At 64.6% G+C, this 16700-nt stretch overlaps 1 protein-coding gene across 1 annotated transcript in view; it reads left to right on the forward strand.

Moving 5' to 3' along the window:
- The window catches only part of PFAS (phosphoribosylformylglycinamidine synthase), a gene marked incomplete at both ends in the record, with an annotated part of 35621 nt that extends 19129 nt beyond the window's left edge, over positions 1-16492 (forward strand). Inside the window, 7 exons of the mRNA XM_082500053.1 lie at positions 1110-1235; positions 4529-4674; positions 7842-8052; positions 9696-9787; positions 12980-13094; positions 14328-14472; positions 16341-16492. Of these exons, the coding sequence (XP_082356179.1) occupies positions 1110-1235; positions 4529-4674; positions 7842-8052; positions 9696-9787; positions 12980-13094; positions 14328-14472; positions 16341-16492 (987 nt within the window). The remainder of the gene's footprint in view (positions 1-1109; positions 1236-4528; positions 4675-7841; positions 8053-9695; positions 9788-12979; positions 13095-14327; positions 14473-16340) is intronic.
- Between the last annotated feature and the right edge of the window lie 208 nt (positions 16493-16700).

The following is a 16700-nucleotide window of genomic DNA, read 5'->3' on the forward strand; positions in this document are numbered from 1 at the left end:
GGGGTGGGGGGGTCAGGGTGCAGGGGGGGATTTGGGGCGCAGAGGGGATTTGGGGTGCAGTGGGGAGATTTGGGGTGGGGGGAGGGATTTGGGGTGCAGGGGGGAGATTTGGGGTGCAGGGGGGGATTTGGGGCGCAGGAGGGATTTGGGGTTCAGGGGGGGATTTGGGGTGCAGGGGGGGATTTGGGGTGGGGGGGTCAGGGTGCAGGGGGGGATTTGGGGCGCAGAGGGGATTTGGGGTGCAGGGCGGAGATTTGGGGTGGGGGGAGGGATTTGGGGTGCAGGGGGGAGATTTGGGGTGCAGGGGGGGATTTGGGGCGCAGGAGGGATTTGGGGTTCAGGGGGGGATTTGGGGTGGGGGGGTCAGGGTGCAGGTTTGGATTTGGGGTGCCGGGGGGGGGGGGGGGGAGATTTGGGGGGTGGGGGGTGGGGAGGGATTTGGGGTGCAGTGGGGAGATTTGGGGCACAGAGGGGGGATTTGGGGTGCAGTGGGGAGATTTGGGGTGGGGGGTGGGGGGTCAGGGTGCGAGGGGGGATTTGGGGTGCCGGGGGGGGGAGATTTGGGGGGTGGGGAGGGATTTGGGGTGCAGTGGGGAGATTTGGGGCGCAGAGGGGGGATTTGGGGTGCAGTGGGGAGATTTGGGGTGGGGGGTGGGGGGTCAGGGTGCGAGGGGGGATTTGGGGTGCCGGGGGGGGGGGGGGGGAGATTTGGGGGGGGGGGTGGGGAGGGATTTGGGGTGCAGTGGGGAGATTTGGGGCACAGAGGGGGGATTTGGGGTGCAGTGGGGGGATTTGGGGTGCAGGGGGCAGATTTGGGGTGGGGGTGGGGGGGGTCAGGGTGCGAGGGGGGATTTGGGGTGCCGGGGGGGGGGGGCGGAGATTTGGGGGTGGGGGGGGGGAGACTCGGGGTGCAGATTTGGGCGGGGGCTGTAGGGCGGTCGGACGGGGTTGACCTGTTGTCCCTCTCGGTGGGGGGTCGGGGGTGACACTGGGGTGACACTGGGGTGACACTGGGGTGCCGCTGCGGGGGCGGGGCCATGACGCTGTGTGTCCCCACCCTCCGTCCGTCCGTCCCGTCCGTCCCGTCCGTCCGTCCGTCCCCCTCCAAGAGAGGGCGCTGAGCGCGGGCCACGACGTCAGCGATGGGGGGCTACTGGGTTGTCTGCTGGAGATGGCCTTCGCCGGCAACTGTGGCCTCCAGGTGGACGTGGCCACCGGCCACTCCGATGTCTCTCGTGAGTCACTGTCACCACCCCCGGGGACTGTCCCCCCACCCCACCCCACCCCACCCCACCCCAGGACCTTCCCACCTTGAGGAACCCCTGGAGAACCCTCATCTCAACGTCCCACCACCCCTCTCCCAGTGGCACGTGCCACGTGTCCTCCTGTCCCCCCCCCGGTCCAGATGGCCTTCTGGCCCCTGTCCCCAAATTCCCGTCCCCCCCCGTCCCCTATGTCCCACATCCCCATCCTCAGGTCTAATGTCCCCATGTCCTCCATGGCCCATGTCCCCAAGTCCCCCTGTCCCCATGTCCCTGATGTCCCCACATCTCCCGTCTCCATGTCCCATGTCCCCATGTCCCGTGTCCCCATATCTCCATGTCCCCATGTCCCACATCCCCATGTCCCCCATCCCCATCCCCACATCCCCATGTCCCATGTCCCCATGTCCCCACATCTCCCATCTCCACGTCCTGTGTCCCCATGTCCCCACATCCCCATATCTCCATGTCCCACGTCCCCACATCCCCATGTCCCTCATCCCCGTCCCCACATCCCCATGTCCCACGTCCCTGATGTCCCCACATCTCCCGTCTCCATGTCCCGTGTCCCCATGACCCCACATCTCCCATCTCCATGTCCCATGTCCCCATATCTCCATGTCCCCATGTCCCCACGTCCCCATGTCCCCCATCCCCATCCCCACATCCCCATGTCCCTGATGTCCCCACATCTCCCATCTCCATGTCCCGTGTCCCCATGTCCCCACATCCCCATGTCCCCACATCCCCATGTCCCCACATCTCCCATCTCCATGTCCTGTGTCCCCATGTCCCCATGTCCCCACATCCCCATGTCCCATGTCCCTGATGTCCCCACATCTCCCATCTCCATGTCCCGTCTCCCCATATCTCCATGTCCCCATGTCCCCACGTCCCCACGTCCCCATGTCCCTCATCCCCATCCCCATATCTCCATGTCCCCACGTCCCCACATCTCCCATCTCCACGTCCCGTGTCCCCATGTCCCAGGTCCCCACATCCCCATGTCCCACGGCCCCACGTCCCCATGTCCCCCATCCCCATCCCCACATCCCCATGTCCCATGTCCCCATGTCCCCACATCTCCCATCTCCATGTCCCGTGTCCCCATGTCCCCACATCCCCATGTCCCCACATCCCCATGTCCCCACATCTCCCATCTCCATGTCCTGTGTCCCCATGTCCCACGTCCCCACATCCCCATGTCCCATGTCCCTGATGTCCCCACATCTCCCATCTCCATGTCCCATGTCCCCATGTCCCATGTCCCCATGTCCCCACGTCCCCACGTCCCCATGTCCCTCATCCCCATCCCCATATCTCCATGTCCCCACGTCCCCACATCTCCCATCTCCACGTCCCGTGTCCCCATGTCCCATGTCCCCACATCCCCATGTCCCTGATGTCCCCACATCTCCCATCTCCATGTCCCATGTCCCCATATCTCCATGTCCCCATGTCCCCACGTCCCCACGTCCCCATGTCCCTCATCCCCATCCCCATATCTCCGTGTCCCCACGTCCCCACATCTCCCATCTCCACGTCCCGTGTCCCCATGTCCCATGTCCCCACATCCCCATGTCCCTGATGTCCCCACATCTCCCATCTCCATGTCCCATGTCCCCATATCTCCATGTCCCCATGTCCCCACGTCCCCACGTCCCCATGTCCCTCATCCCCATCCCCATATCTCCGTGTCCCCACGTCCCCACATCTCCCATCTCCACGTCCCGTGTCCCCATGTCCCACGTCCCCACATCCCCATGTCCCTGATGTCCCCACATCTCCCATCTCCATGTCCCATGTCCCCATATCTCCATGTCCCCATGTCCCCACGTCCCCATGTCCCTCATCCCCATCCCCACATCCCCATGTCCCTGATGTCCCCACATCTCCCATCTCCACGTCCCGTGTCCCCATGTCCCATGTCACCACATCCCCATGTCCCATGTCCCATGTCCCTGATGTCCCCACATCTCTCATCTCCATCTCCTGTGTCCCCATGTCCCATGTCCCCATATCTCCATGTCCCATGTTCCACGTCCCCATGTCCCCACATCTCCAATCTCCATGTCCCTTATGTCCCCATGTCCCTGATGTCCCCACATCTCCCATCTCCACGTCCCGTGTCCCCATGTCCCAGGTCCCCACATCCCCATGTCCCACGGCCCCACATCCCCATGTCCCTCATCCCCGTCCCCACATCCCCATGTCCCACATCCCTGATGTCCCCACATCTCCCGTCTCCATGTCCCGTGTCCCCATGTCCCCACATCTCCCATCTCCATGTCCCATGTCCCCATATCTCCATGTCCCCATGTCCCCATGTCCCCATGTCCCCCATCCCCATCCCCACATCCCCATGTCCCATGTCCCTGATGTCCCCACATCTCCCATCTCCATGTCCCACGTCCCCACATCCCCATGTCCCATGTCCCTGATGTCCCCACATCTCCCATCTCCATGTCCCACGTCCCCACATCCCCATGTCCCATGTCCCTGATGTCCCCACATCTCCCATCTCCATGTCCCACGTCCCCACATCCCCATGTCCCATGTCCCTGATGTCCCCACATCTCCCATCTCCATGTCCCACGTCCCCACATCCCCATGTCCCCATGTCCCTGATGTCCCCACATCTCCCATCTCCACGTCCCATGTCCCCATGTCCCATGTCCCCATATCTCCACGTCCCCATGTCCCCACATCCTCATGTCCCTCATCCCCATCCCCACATCCCCATGTCCCTGATGTCCCCACATCTCCCATCTCCATGTCCCGTGTCCCCATATCTCCATGTCCCCATGTCCCCACGTCCCCACGTCCCCATGTCCCTCATCCCCATCCCCATATCTCCATGTCCCCACGTCCCCACATCTCCCATCTCCACGTCCCGTGTCCCCATGTCCCATGTCCCCACATCCCCATGTCCCATGTCCCTGATGTCCCCACATCTCTCATCTCCATCTCCTGTGTCCCCATGTCCCGTGTCCCCATATCTCCATGTCCCATGTTCCACGTCCCCATGTCCCCACATCTCCAATCTCCATGTCCCTTATGTCCCCATGTCCCTGATGTCCCCACATCTCCCATCTCCACGTCCCATGTCCCCATGTCCCAGGTCCCCACATCCCCATGTCCCACGGCCCCACATCCCCATGTCCCACGGCCCCACATCCCCCGTCCCCCCGTTCCCATGTCCCACATCTCCCTGTCTGATGTCCCATGTCCCCGTCCCCCATCCGCCGTGTCCCTTGTCCCCGCAGCGCTGGCCCTGCTGTTCGCGGAGGAACCGGGGTTGGTGCTGGAGGTGCCGATGGGGACCAGTGTGGACATCTGCCGCCGCTACCGGGAGGTCGGCGTGTGCTGTGTCCCCATTGGCCACAGCGGCCCCTATGGGCCCGACGCCACGGTGAGGGGACATGGTGACATCGGGGGGGGGGGGGGGGGGGGAGGGGAAGGGGAGGTGGCTTAGGAGGTGGACCTGCAGATGTGTCCCCATGGTGTGGAGGGACAGGAGGTGGCCCCATGGCCGTGGCCCCATGGCCATATCCATTGGTGTCACGGTGGGAGAGGAGGTGGCCATGGCTATGTCCCCATTGCCGTGTCCCCATGGCTGTGTCCCCATGGTGTCATGGTGGGACAGGAGATGGCCGTGTGCCCATGGTGTGATGTTGGGACAGGAGATGGCCGTGTCCCCATGGTGTTATGGTGGGACTGGAGATGACCATGTCCCCATGGCCATATCCGTTGGTGTCACGGTGGGAGAGGAGGTGGCCATGGCTATGTCCCCATTGCCGTGTCCCCATGGCCGTGTCCTCATGGCCATGTCCCCATGGTATCATGGTGGGACTGGAGATGGCCATGTCCCCATGATGTTATGGTGGGGCTGGAGATGGCCGTGTCCCCATGGCCATGTCCCCATGGTGTCATGGTGGGACAGGAGATGGCCCCATGGCCGTGTCCCCATGGTGTTATGGTGGGACTGGAGATGGCCATGTCCCCATGATGTTATGGTGGGGCTGGAGATGGCCGTGTCCCCATGGCCATGTCCCCATGGTGTGATGTTGGGACAGGAGATGGCCCCATGGCCGTGTCCCCATGGTGTTATGGTGGGACTGGAGATGGCCGTGTCCCCATGGCCATGTCCCCATGGTGTCATGGTGGGACAGGAGATGGCTGTGTCCCCATTGCCGCGTCCCCATGGCCGTGTCCCCATGGTGTTATGGTGGGACTGGAGATGGCCGTGTCCCCATGGCCATATCCGTTGGTGTCATGGTGGGAGAGGAGGTGGTCATGGCTATGTCCCCATTGCTGAGTCCCCATGGCTGTGTCCCCGTGGCCCCGTGTCAGGTGGTGGTGGCTATGGTGGTTGTCATGTCCCTCACCATCCCTGTGTCCCCATGGCAGGTTCAAGAGATGGTGGTAGCCATGTGCCCACGTCCCTCACCATCCCCATGTCCCTATAGCAGGTTCAGATGGTGGTGGCCATGGTGGTGGCCATGTCCCTCACCACCCCCGTGTCCCCATGGCAGGTTCAGGTGGTGGTGGCCATGTCCCTCACTATCCTCATGTCCCCATGGCAGGTTCAAGAGATGGTGGTGGCCATGTCCCCATGTCTCTCACCATCCCCATGTCCCTATAGCGGGTTCAGATGGTGGTGACCATGGTGGTGGCCATCTCCCTCACCATCCCCGTGTCCCCATGGCAGGTTCAAGTGGTGGTGGCCGTGTCCCTCACCATTCTCATGTCCCCATGGCCGGTTCAGGTGGTGGCAGCCATGTTCCCATGTCCCTCACCATCCCCATGTCCCTATAGCAGGTTCAGATGGTGGTGGCCATGGTGGTGGCCATCTCCCTCACCACCCCCGTGTCCCCATGGCAGGTTCAGGTGGTGGTGGCCATGTCCCTCACCATCCCCATGTCCCCATGGCAGGTTCAAGAGATGGTGGTAGCCATGTCCCCACGTCCCTCACCATCCCCATGTCCCTATAGCAGGTTCAGATGGTACTGGCCATGTCCCTCACCATTCTCATGTCCCCATGGCAGGTTCAGGTGGTGGCAGCCATGTTCCCATGTCCCTCACCATCCCCATGTCCCTATAGCAGGTTCAGATGGTGGTGACCATGGTGGTGGCCATCTCCCTCACCACCCCCATGTCCCCATGGCAGGTTCAGGTGATGGTGGCCATGTCCCTCACCATCCTCATGTCCCCATGGCAGGTTCAGGTGATGGTGGCCATGTCCCTCACCATCCTCATGTCCCCATGGCAGGTTCAGGTGATGGTGGCCATGTCCCTCACCATCCTCATGTCCCCATGGCAGGTTCAGGTGATGGTGGCCATGTCCCTCACCATCCTCATGTCCCCATGGCCGGTTCAGGTGGTGGCAGCCATGTCCCCATGTCCCTCACCATCCCCATGTCCCTATAGCAGGTTCAGATGGTGGTGACCATGGTGGTGGCCATCTCCCTCACCATCCCCATGTCCCCATGGCAGGTTCAAGAGATGGTGGTAGCCACGTCCCCATGTCCCTCACCATCCCCATGTCCCTATAGCAGGTTCAGACGGTGGTGGCCATGGTGGTGGCCATCTCCCTCACCATCCCCGTGTCCCCATGGCAGGTTCAGGTGGTGGTGGCCATGTCCCTCACCATCCCCGTGTCCCCATGGCAGGTTCAGGTGGTGGTGGCCATGTCCCTCACCATCCTCATGTCCCCATGGAAGGTTCAGGTGATGGTGGCCATGTCCCTCACCATCCTCATGTCCCCATGGCAGGTTCAGGTGATGGTGGCCGTGTCCCTCACCATCCCCGTGTCCCCATGGCAGGTTCAAGTGGTGGCAGCCATGTCCCCATGTCCCTCACCATCCCCATGTCCCTATAGCAGGTTCAGATGGTGGTGACCATGGTGGTGGCCATCTCCCTCACCACCCCCATGTCCCCATGGCAGGTTCAGGTGATGGTGGCCATGTCCCTCACCATCCTCATGTCCCCATGGCAGGTTCAGGTGATGGTGGCCATGTCCCTCACCATCCTCATGTCCCCATGGCAGGTTCAGGTGATGGTGGCCATGTCCCTCACCATCCTCATGTCCCCATAGCAGGTTCAGGTGATGGTGGCCGTGTCCCTCACCATCCCCGTGTCCCCATGGCAGGTTCAAGTGGTGGCAGCCATGTTCCCATGTCCCTCACCATCCCCATGTCCCTATAGCAGGTTCAGATGGTGGTGACCATGGTGGTGGCCATCTCCCTCACCACCCCCATGTCCCCATGGCAGGTTCAGGTGATGGTGGCCATGTCCCTCACCATCCTCATGTCCCCATGGCAGGTTCAGGTGATGGTGGCCATGTCCCTCACCATCCTCATGTCCCCATGGCAGGTTCAGGTGATGGTGGCCATGTCCCTCACCATCCTCATGTCCCCATGGCAGGTTCAGGTGATGGTGGCCATGTCCCTCACCATCCTCATGTCCCCATGGCAGGTTCAGGTGATGGTGGCCATGTCCCTCACCATCCTCATGTCCCCATGGCAGGTTCAGGTGATGGTGGCCATGTCCCTCACCATCCTCATGTCCCCATGGCAGGTTCAGGTGATGGTGGCAGGCACGTCCGTCCTCTCTGAGCCCGTGGGGGACCTGCGGGCGGTCTGGGAGGAGACCAGCTTCCGGCTGGAGCGGGAACAGGCGACTCCAGAGTGTGTGGCCCAGGAAGAGGCCGGGCTACGCCGGCGCCAAGGACCCACCTTCACCCTCACCTTCGATCCCTTGGAGGAGCCCCCTCTGCTCCAGCACATGGGTGAGGGGATGGGGGGCGTGGGGGGCCGGGAGGATATGGGGGGTTATGGGGGTCATGGAGGTCTGGGTGGTCGTGGGGGGCTGAGGTGGTCCTGGGGGTCACACCAGGGTTCTGAGGGATCATAGGGTGTCTGATGGGATCATGGGGTCTCAGGGGGCCATGGGGGGCTGAGGGACCATGGGGGGCTGGAAGGATATGGGGGGTCATGGAGGTCTGGGTGGTCATGGGGGGCTGAGGTGGTCCTGGGGGTCACACCAGGGTTCTGAGGGATCATAGGGTGTCTGATGGGATCATGGGGTCTCGGGGGACCATGGGGGCTGAGGGACCATGGGGGGCTGAGGGACCATGGGGGGCTGGGAGGATATGGGGGGTTATGGGGGTCATGGAGGTCTGGGTGGTCATGGGGGGCTGAGGGGGGGGTCATTGGGGGGCTGAGGTGGTCCTGGGGGTCACACCAGGGTTCTGAGGGATCATAGGGTGTCTGATGGGATCATGGGGTCTCGGGGGGCCATGGGGGGCTGGAGAGCCATGGGGGGCTGAGGGACCATGGGGGGCTGGGAGAACATGGGGGTCTAGGGGGTCATGGGGGTCTGGGTGGGACTTGAGGTTCTGGGGGATGATGAGGGTCGTGGGGGTGGTGGAGGTCTGGGAAGACATGGGGGGCTGGGGGGGACACGGGGGTCATGGAGGTCATAGGGGTCTGGGGGATCATGGGGGTCTGGTGGTCCAATGGGGGGCTGGAAGATCATGGGGGTCATGGAGGTCTGGGAAGATGTGGGGGTCGTGGAGATCATGAGGGTCTGGGGGGGGACATGGGGGTCATGGAGGTCATGGGGGTCTGGGGGGACATGGGCGTCTGGGGGGGACATGGGGGTCATGGAGGTCATGGGGGTCTGGGGGGACATGGGGGTCTGGGGGACATGGGGGTCATGGAGGTCATAGGGGTCTGGGGGGACTTGGGGGTCTGGGGGACATGGGGGTCATGGAGGTCATGGGGGTCTGGGGGGACATGGGGGTCTGGGGGACATGGGGGTCATGGAGGTCATAGGGGTCTGGGGGGACTTGGGGGTCTGGGGGACATGGGGGTCATGGAGGTCATAGGGGTCTGGGGACACCCGGGGGGGTGGGAGGACATCGGGGGATGGGGGAGGGTGGTGACACCGTTGGGTGGTGCCACCATTGGGTGGTGCCACCCGTTGGGAGGTGACACCGTTGGGATGTGCCACTGGTGGGAGGTGACACTGGTGGGTGGTGACACCGGTGGGAGGTGACACCGGTGGGAGGTGACACCGTTGGGATGTGCCACTGGTGGGATGTGCCACCGTTGGGAGGTGACACCGTTGGGATGTGCCACCGGTGGGAGGTGACACCGTTGGGTGGTGCCACCGGTGGGTGGTGACACCGTTGGGAGGTGACACCGGTGGGTGATGACACCATTGGGATGTGCCACCGGTGGGAGGTGACACCGTTGGGTGGTGCCACCGGTGGGTGGTGACACCGTTGGGAGGTGACACTGGTGGGTGATGACACCATTGGGATGTGCCACCGGTGGGAGGTGACACCGTTGGGAGGTGACACTGGTGGGTGGTGACACCGTTGGGTGGTGACACCCGGTGGGTGGTGACACCGGTGGTTGTCCCCAGAGCTGCCGGGACCGCGGGTGGCCGTGATACGGGAGGAGGGCAGCAACGGGGACCGGGAGATGGCGGCCGCCTTCGTCATGGCCGGCTTCCAGGTGAGGGGTGGCCCAACTTCCCCCCCCAATCCCCCGGTGGCCACGGGGACAAAGGTGGCCACTGTCCCCACCGCCATGGCCACGGGGGGACCAAGGTGGCCCAGAGGACCAAAGTGTCAGTGGGGTTGGTGGCCACCGGGACCCATATGTCTGGGGGGTTGGTGGTCCAGAGGACCAAAGTGTCAGTGGGGTTGGTGGCCCAGAAGACCCGTGTGTCGGGGGGTTGGTAGCCACGGGGACCAAAGTGTCAGTGGGGGTGGTGGCCATGGGGACCCACGTTTCAGGTGGATCTGTAGCCCAGAGGACCCAGGTTTTGGGGGTTTGGTAGCCCAGAGGACCCAGGTGTTGGGGGTTTGGTGGCCACGAGGACCACGGTGTCAGGGGTTTGGTGGCCCAGAGGACCAACATATCGGGGGGGTTTGGTAGCCCAGAGGACCCATGTATCGGGTGGGTCAGTAGCCCAGAGGACCCACGTTTTCAGGGGGTTGGTGGCCCAGAAGACCCATGTGTTGGGGCTTTGGTGGCCACGGGGACCACGGTGTCAGGGGTTTGGTGGCCCAGAGGACCCACGTTTCGAGGGGGTTGGTAGCCCAGAGGACCCACGTTTCGAGGGGCTTTGGTGGCCCAGAGGACCCACGTTTCGGGGGGTTGGTAGCCCAGAAGACCCACGTGTTGGGAATTTGGTGGCCACGGGGACCCCCGCTGTCAGGGGGTTGGTAGCCCAGTGGACCGGCGTGTTGGGTGGGTTGGTGGCCCAGAGGACCGACGTTTCGGGTGGGTTGGTAGCCCAGAAGACCCACGTGTTGGGAATTTGGTGGCCACGGAGACCACGGTGTCAGGGGTTTGGTAGCCCAGAGGACCCACGTATCGGGTGGGTCAGTAGCCCAGAGGACCCATGTGTTGGGGCTTTGGTGGCCACGGGGACCCCGGTGTCAGGGGTTTGGTAGCCCAGAGGACCCACGTTTTGGGGGGGTTTGGTAGCCCAGAGGACCCACGTTTCGAGGGGCTTTGGTGGCCCAGAAGACCCACATTTCGGGGGGGTTGGTGGCCCAGAAGACCCATGTGTTGGGGCTTTGGTGGCCACGGGGACCACGGTGTCAGGGGTTTGGTAGCCCAGAGGACCCACGTTTGGGGGGTTTGGTAGCCCAGAAGACCCATGTGTTGGGAATTTGGTGGCCACGGGGGCCCCCCGCTGTCAGGGGTTTGGTAGCCCAGAGGACCAACATATCGGGGGGGTTTGGTGGCCCAGAGGACCCACGTTTCGGGGGGTCGGTAGCCCAGAAGACCCATGTGTTGGGAATTTGGTGGCCACGGGGCCCCCCGCTGTCAGGGGGTTGGTAGCCCAGTGGACCGGCGTGTCGGGGGGTCGGTAGCCCAGAGGACCCACGTTTTGAGGGGCTTTGGTGGCCCAGAGGACCCACGTTTCGGGGGGTTGGTAGCCCAGAAGACCCACGTGTTGGGAATTTGGTGGCCACGGGGCCCCCCGCTGTCAGGGGGTTGGTAGCCCAGTGGACCGGCGTGTCGGGTGGGTCAGTAGCCCAGAGGACCCACGTTTTGAGGGGCTTTGGTGGCCCAGAAGACCCACGTTTGGGGGGTTTGGTAGCCCAGAAGACCCACGTGTTGGGGCTTTGGTGGCCACGGGGCCCCCCGCTGTCAGGGGGTTGGTAGCCCAGTGGACCGGTGTGTCGGGTGGGTTGGTAGCCCAGAGGACCCACGTTTTGAGGGGCTTTGGTGGCCCAGAAGACCCACGTTTTGGGGGGTTGGTGGCCCAGAAGACCCATGTGTTGGGGCTTTGGTGGCCATGTGGACCCATGCTGTCAGGGGTTTGGTAGCCCAGAGGACCCACGTTTCGGGGGGTTGGTGGCCCAGAAGACCCACGTGTTGGGAATTTGGTGGCCACGGGGCCCCACGCTGTTAGGGGTTTGGTAGCCCAGTGGACTGGCGTGTCGGGGGGTTGGTGGCCCAGAGGACCCACGTTTCGAGGGGCTTTGGTGGCCCAGAGGACCCACGTTTCGGGGGGTCGGTAGCCCACAAGACCCATGTGTTGGGGCTTTGGTGGCCACGGGGACCACGGTGTCAGGGGTTTGGTAGCCCAGAGGACCCACGTTTCGAGGGGGTCGGTAGCCCAGAGGACCCACGTATCGGGTGGGTCAGTAGCCCAGAGGACCCATGTGTTGGGGCTTTGGTGGCCACGTGGACCCCGGTGTCAGGGGTTTGGTGGCCCAGAGGAACAAAGTGTCAGTGGGGTTGGTAGCCACAGGGACCAAAGTGTCAGCGGGGTTGGTGGCCATGGGGACCCACGTTTCGGGGGGTCGGTAGCCCAGAGGACCCAGGTTTCGGGTGGGTTGGTGGCCCAGAAGACCCACGTGTTGGGAATTTGGTGGCCACGGGGCCCCCCGCTGTCAGGGGGTTGGTAGCCCAGTGGACCAGCGTGTCGGGGGGTTGGTGGCCCAGAGGACCCACGTTTCGAGGGGCTTTGGTGGCCCAGAGGACCCACGTTTGGGGGGTTTGGTAGCCCAGAAGACCCACGTGTTGGGAATTTGGTGGCCACGGGGCCCCCCGCTGTCAGGGGGTTGGTAGCCCAGTGGACCGGCGTGTCGGGGGGTCGGTAGCCCAGAGGACCCACGTTTTGAGGGGCTTTGGTGGCCCAGAAGACCCACGTTTTGGGGGGTTGGTGGCCCAGAAGACCCATGTGTTGGGGCTTTGGTGGCCACGTGGACCACGGTGTCAGGGGTTTGGTAGCTCAGAGGACCCACGTTTTCAGGGGTTTGGTAGCCCAGAGGACCCATGTGTTGGGGGTTTGGTGGCCACGGGGACCCACGGTGTCAGGGGTTTGGTAGCCCAGAGGACCCACGTTTGGGGGCTTTGGTGGCCCAGAAGACCCACGTGTTGGGAATTTGGTGGCCACGGGGCCCCCCGCTGTCAGGGGTTTGGTAGCCCAGTGGACCGGTGTGTCGGGGGGTCGGTAGCCCAGAGGACCCACGTTTTGAGGGGCTTTGGTGGCCCAGAGGACCCACGTTTCGGGGGGGTTGGTAGCCCAGAGGACCCACGTTTGGGGGGTTGGTAGCCCAGAAGACCCACGTGTTGGGAATTTGGTGGCCACGGGGCCCCCCGCTGTCAGGGGGTTGGTAGCCCAGTGGACCGGCGTGTCGGGGGGTCGGTAGCCCGTGAGCGGGGCGGGGTTGTCCCCAGGTTTGGGACGTGACGACGGAGGACCTGTGCCGCGGCTCCGCCACCCTCGAGGGCTTCCGGGGGGTGGTCTTCGTGGGGGGGTTCAGCTACGCCGACGTCCTCGGCTCCGCCAGGGGTGAGTCGGGGGGCCCCGGGGGGCCCCTTTGGGGGTGTCACCGGTTGGGGGTGTCACGGGGTTGGGGGTGTCACCGGTTTGGGGGTGTCATGGGTTGGGGGTGTCTCTGGTTTTGGGGTGGTCCCGGTTTTGGGGTGTCACGGGGTTGGGGTGTCACGGGGTTGGGGTGTCCCTTTTGGGGGTGTCACCGGTTGGGGGGTGTCACGGGTTGGGGGTGTCCCCTTTGGGGGTGTCACCGGTTGGGGGGTGTCACCGGGTTGGGGGTGTCACCGGTTTTGGGGTGTCATGGGTTGGGGGTGTCTCTGGTTTTGGGGTGGTCCCGGTTTTGGGGTGTCACGGGGTTGGGGTGTCCCTTTTGGGGGTGTCACCGGTTGGGGGGTGTCACGGGTTGGGGGTGTCCCCTTTGGGGGTGTCACCGGTTTTGGGGGTGTCACGGGGTTGGGGGGTGTCATGGGTTGGGGGTGTCTCTGGTTTTGGGGTGGTCCCGGTTTTGGGGTGTCACTGTTTTGGGGTGGCCCCTTTGGGGGTGTCACTGGGTTGGGGGTGTCACTGGTTTGGGGTGTCCCCTTTGGGGGTGTCACCGGTTTGGGGTTGTCACCGGGTTGGGGGTGTCATGGGTTGGGGGGTGTCACGGGTTGGGGGTGTCACTGGTTTTGGGGTGGTCCCGGTTTTGGGGTGTCACGGGGTTGGGGTGTCACCGGTTTGGGGGTGTCACGGGTTGGGGGTGTCACGGGTTGGGGGTGTCCCCTTTGGGGGTGTCACCGGTTGGGGGGTGTCACCGGGTTGGGGGGTGTCACGGGTTGGGGGTGTCACCGGTTTTGGGGTGTTCCCTTTGGGGGTGTCACTGGTTTGGGGGTGTCATGGGTTGGGGGTGTCTCTGGTTTTGGGGTGTCTCTGGTTTTGGGGTGGTCCCGGTTTTGGGGTGTCACGGGGTTGGGGTGGCCCCTTTGGGGGTGTCACGGGTTGGGGGTGTCACCGGTTGGGGGTGTCTCTGGTTTTGGGGCGTCACTGTTTTGGGGTGTCCCTGTTTTGGGGTGGTCCCGGTTTTGGGGTGTCACGGGGTTGGGGTGTCACGGGTGTGTGTGCCATTTTTTGGGGTGCCCTTTCTTTCAGGAGGGCTGGTGCCAGATTTGGAGGGGGGGGTGGGTGTGTCCCCATTTTTGGGGTGCCCCCGCCCTATATTAAATCCTCCTCCCCCCCCATCCCATCCCCCCCCCCCCCCCCAAATTTTAGGGTGGGCGGCGGCGGTGCGGTACCACCCGCGGGCGCGCGATGCTCTGCGCCGCTTCCGCCTTCGCCCCGAAACCTTCAGCCTCGGGGTCTGCAACGGCTGCCAACTGCTCACCCTGCTGGGCTGGGTGGGACCCCCCCGCGGTGGGTGCTGGGGGGGGGGGGCACCCATGGGTGGGGGGAGGGGGGGGGGGGGGCACCCATAGGTGGGGGGTGGTCTTATGGGTATGGGGTGGTGTCATGGGTGGGGGTCCCATAGGGGATGGGGTGACTTTAGGGGTGGGTTTTCCCATGGGGGGGGGGGGTCCTATGGGGGGGGGCTTGTGCCATGGGGGGCACCCATGGGTGGGGGGTGGTCCTATGGGTGGGGGGCACCCATAGGTGGGGGGAACACCCATAGGTGGGGGTCCCATAGGAGATAGTGTCACTTTAGGGGTGGGTTTCCCAATGGGGGGGGTCCTATGGGGGGGGGGGTTATGCCATGGGGGGGCACCCATAGGTGGGGATGGGGGTCCTGGGGGAGGGGCACCCATAGGTGGGGGGTGGTCCTATGGGTAGGGGGTGGTGTCATGGGGGGGGTCCCATAGGGGATGGGGTGACTTTAGGGGTGGGTTTTCCCATGGGGGGGGCACCCATGGGTGGGGGGGGGGCACCCATAGGTGGGGATGGTCTTATGGGTGGGGGGGCACCCATAGGTGGGGGTCCCATAGGGGATAGTGTCACTTTAGGGGTGGGTATCCCATGGGGGGGGGGGGTCCTATGGGGGGGGGTGTTATGCGATGGGGGGGGCACCCATAGGTGGGGATGGGGGTCCTATGGGTGGGGGGGCACCCATAGGTGGGGGGGTCACCCATAGGTGGGGGGTCCCATAGGGGACAGTGTCCCTTTAGGGGTGGGTATCCCAATGGGGGGGGGTGTCCTATGGGGGGGGGTTATGCCATGGGGGGGGCACCCATAGGTGGGGATGGGGGTCCTATGGGTGGGGGGGGTCACCCAAAGGTGGGGTCCCATAGGGGACAGTATCCCTTTAGGGTGGGTATCCCATGGGGGGGGTGTCCTGGGGGGGGGGGGGGGGGCACCCATAGGTGGGGATGGGGGTCCCATGGGTGGGGGGGGCACCCATAGGGGGGGTCCCATAGGGGACAGTGTCCCTTTAGGGGTGGGTTTCCCATGGGGGGGGGGGGGGTGGTCCTATGGGGGGGGGGGGCACCCCTAGGGGGGGGGATGTACCACCCATGGGTGGGTGCCATACCCCCCTCCCCCCCCTTTTTCCATTAAGGGGGGGGGGTGGTCAGGCAGTGACGCTGTGGGGGATGGGGGGGGGGGCACCCATAGGTGGGGGTCCCATAGGGGACAGTATCCCTTTAGGGGTGGGTATCCCATGGGGGGGGGGGTGTCCTATGGGGGGGGGTGTTGTTATGCCATGGGGGGGGCACCCATAGGTGGGGATGGGGGTCCTATGGGGGGGGGGGGGCACCCATGGGGGGGGTCCCATAGGGGATGGGGTGACTTTAGGGGTGGGTTTTCCCATGGGGGGGGGGGGGGGTGGCATGGGGGGGCACCCATGGGTGGGGGGGGCACCCATAGGTGGGGGGTGGTCCTATGGGTGGGGGGGCACCCATAGGTGGGGGGGTCACCCATAGGGGGGGTCCCATAGTGGACAGTGTCCCTTTAGGGGTGGGTTTCCCAATGGGGGGGGGGGTCCTATGGGGGGGGGGGGGGGATTATGCCATGGGGGGGGCACCCATAGGTGGGGATGGGGGGTCCTATGGGTGGGGGGGTCACCCATAGGGGGGGGTCCCATAGGGGACAGTATCCCTTTAGGGGTGGGTTTCCCATGGGGGGGGGGTCTTATGGGGGGGGGGTTATGCCATGGGGGGGGGGGGGGGGGGCCACCCCTGGGGGGGGGATGTACCACCCATGGGTGGGTGCCATACCCCCCCCCCTTTTCCATTAAGGGGGGGGGTGGTGGTCAGGCAGTGACGCTGTGGGGGATGGGGGGGGGGGTCGGCACAGAGGAGGGGACCCCCCGGCGGCGGCGCTGCTCCCCAACGTTTCGGGGCGCTTCGAGTCGCGGTTCGTGACGGTGCGGGTGGAAGAGGGCCCCGCCCTGATGCTGCGGGGGATGGCGGGAGCCACCCTGGGGGTCTGGGTGGCCCACGGGGAAGGTGGGTGCTGGGCCCCCCCCCCTCCCCTCCCCCCGACCTCCCTGGGAGGGCACTGGGAGGGCACTGGGAGGACTGGGAGGGCAGTGGGGGTGATGGGGGAGCGGGGGGAGGTGGGGAAGGGGGGGGTACTGGGGGTACTGGGAGGGCACTGGGAGGACTGGGAGGGCACTGGGAGGGCACTGGGAGGGCAGTGGGGGCCATGGGGGAG

Source organism: Vanellus vanellus, assembly GCF_965231255.1.
Source record: "Vanellus vanellus genome assembly, contig: HAP1_SCAFFOLD_1440, whole genome shotgun sequence".
NCBI lineage: Eukaryota > Metazoa > Chordata > Aves > Charadriiformes > Charadriidae > Vanellus > Vanellus vanellus.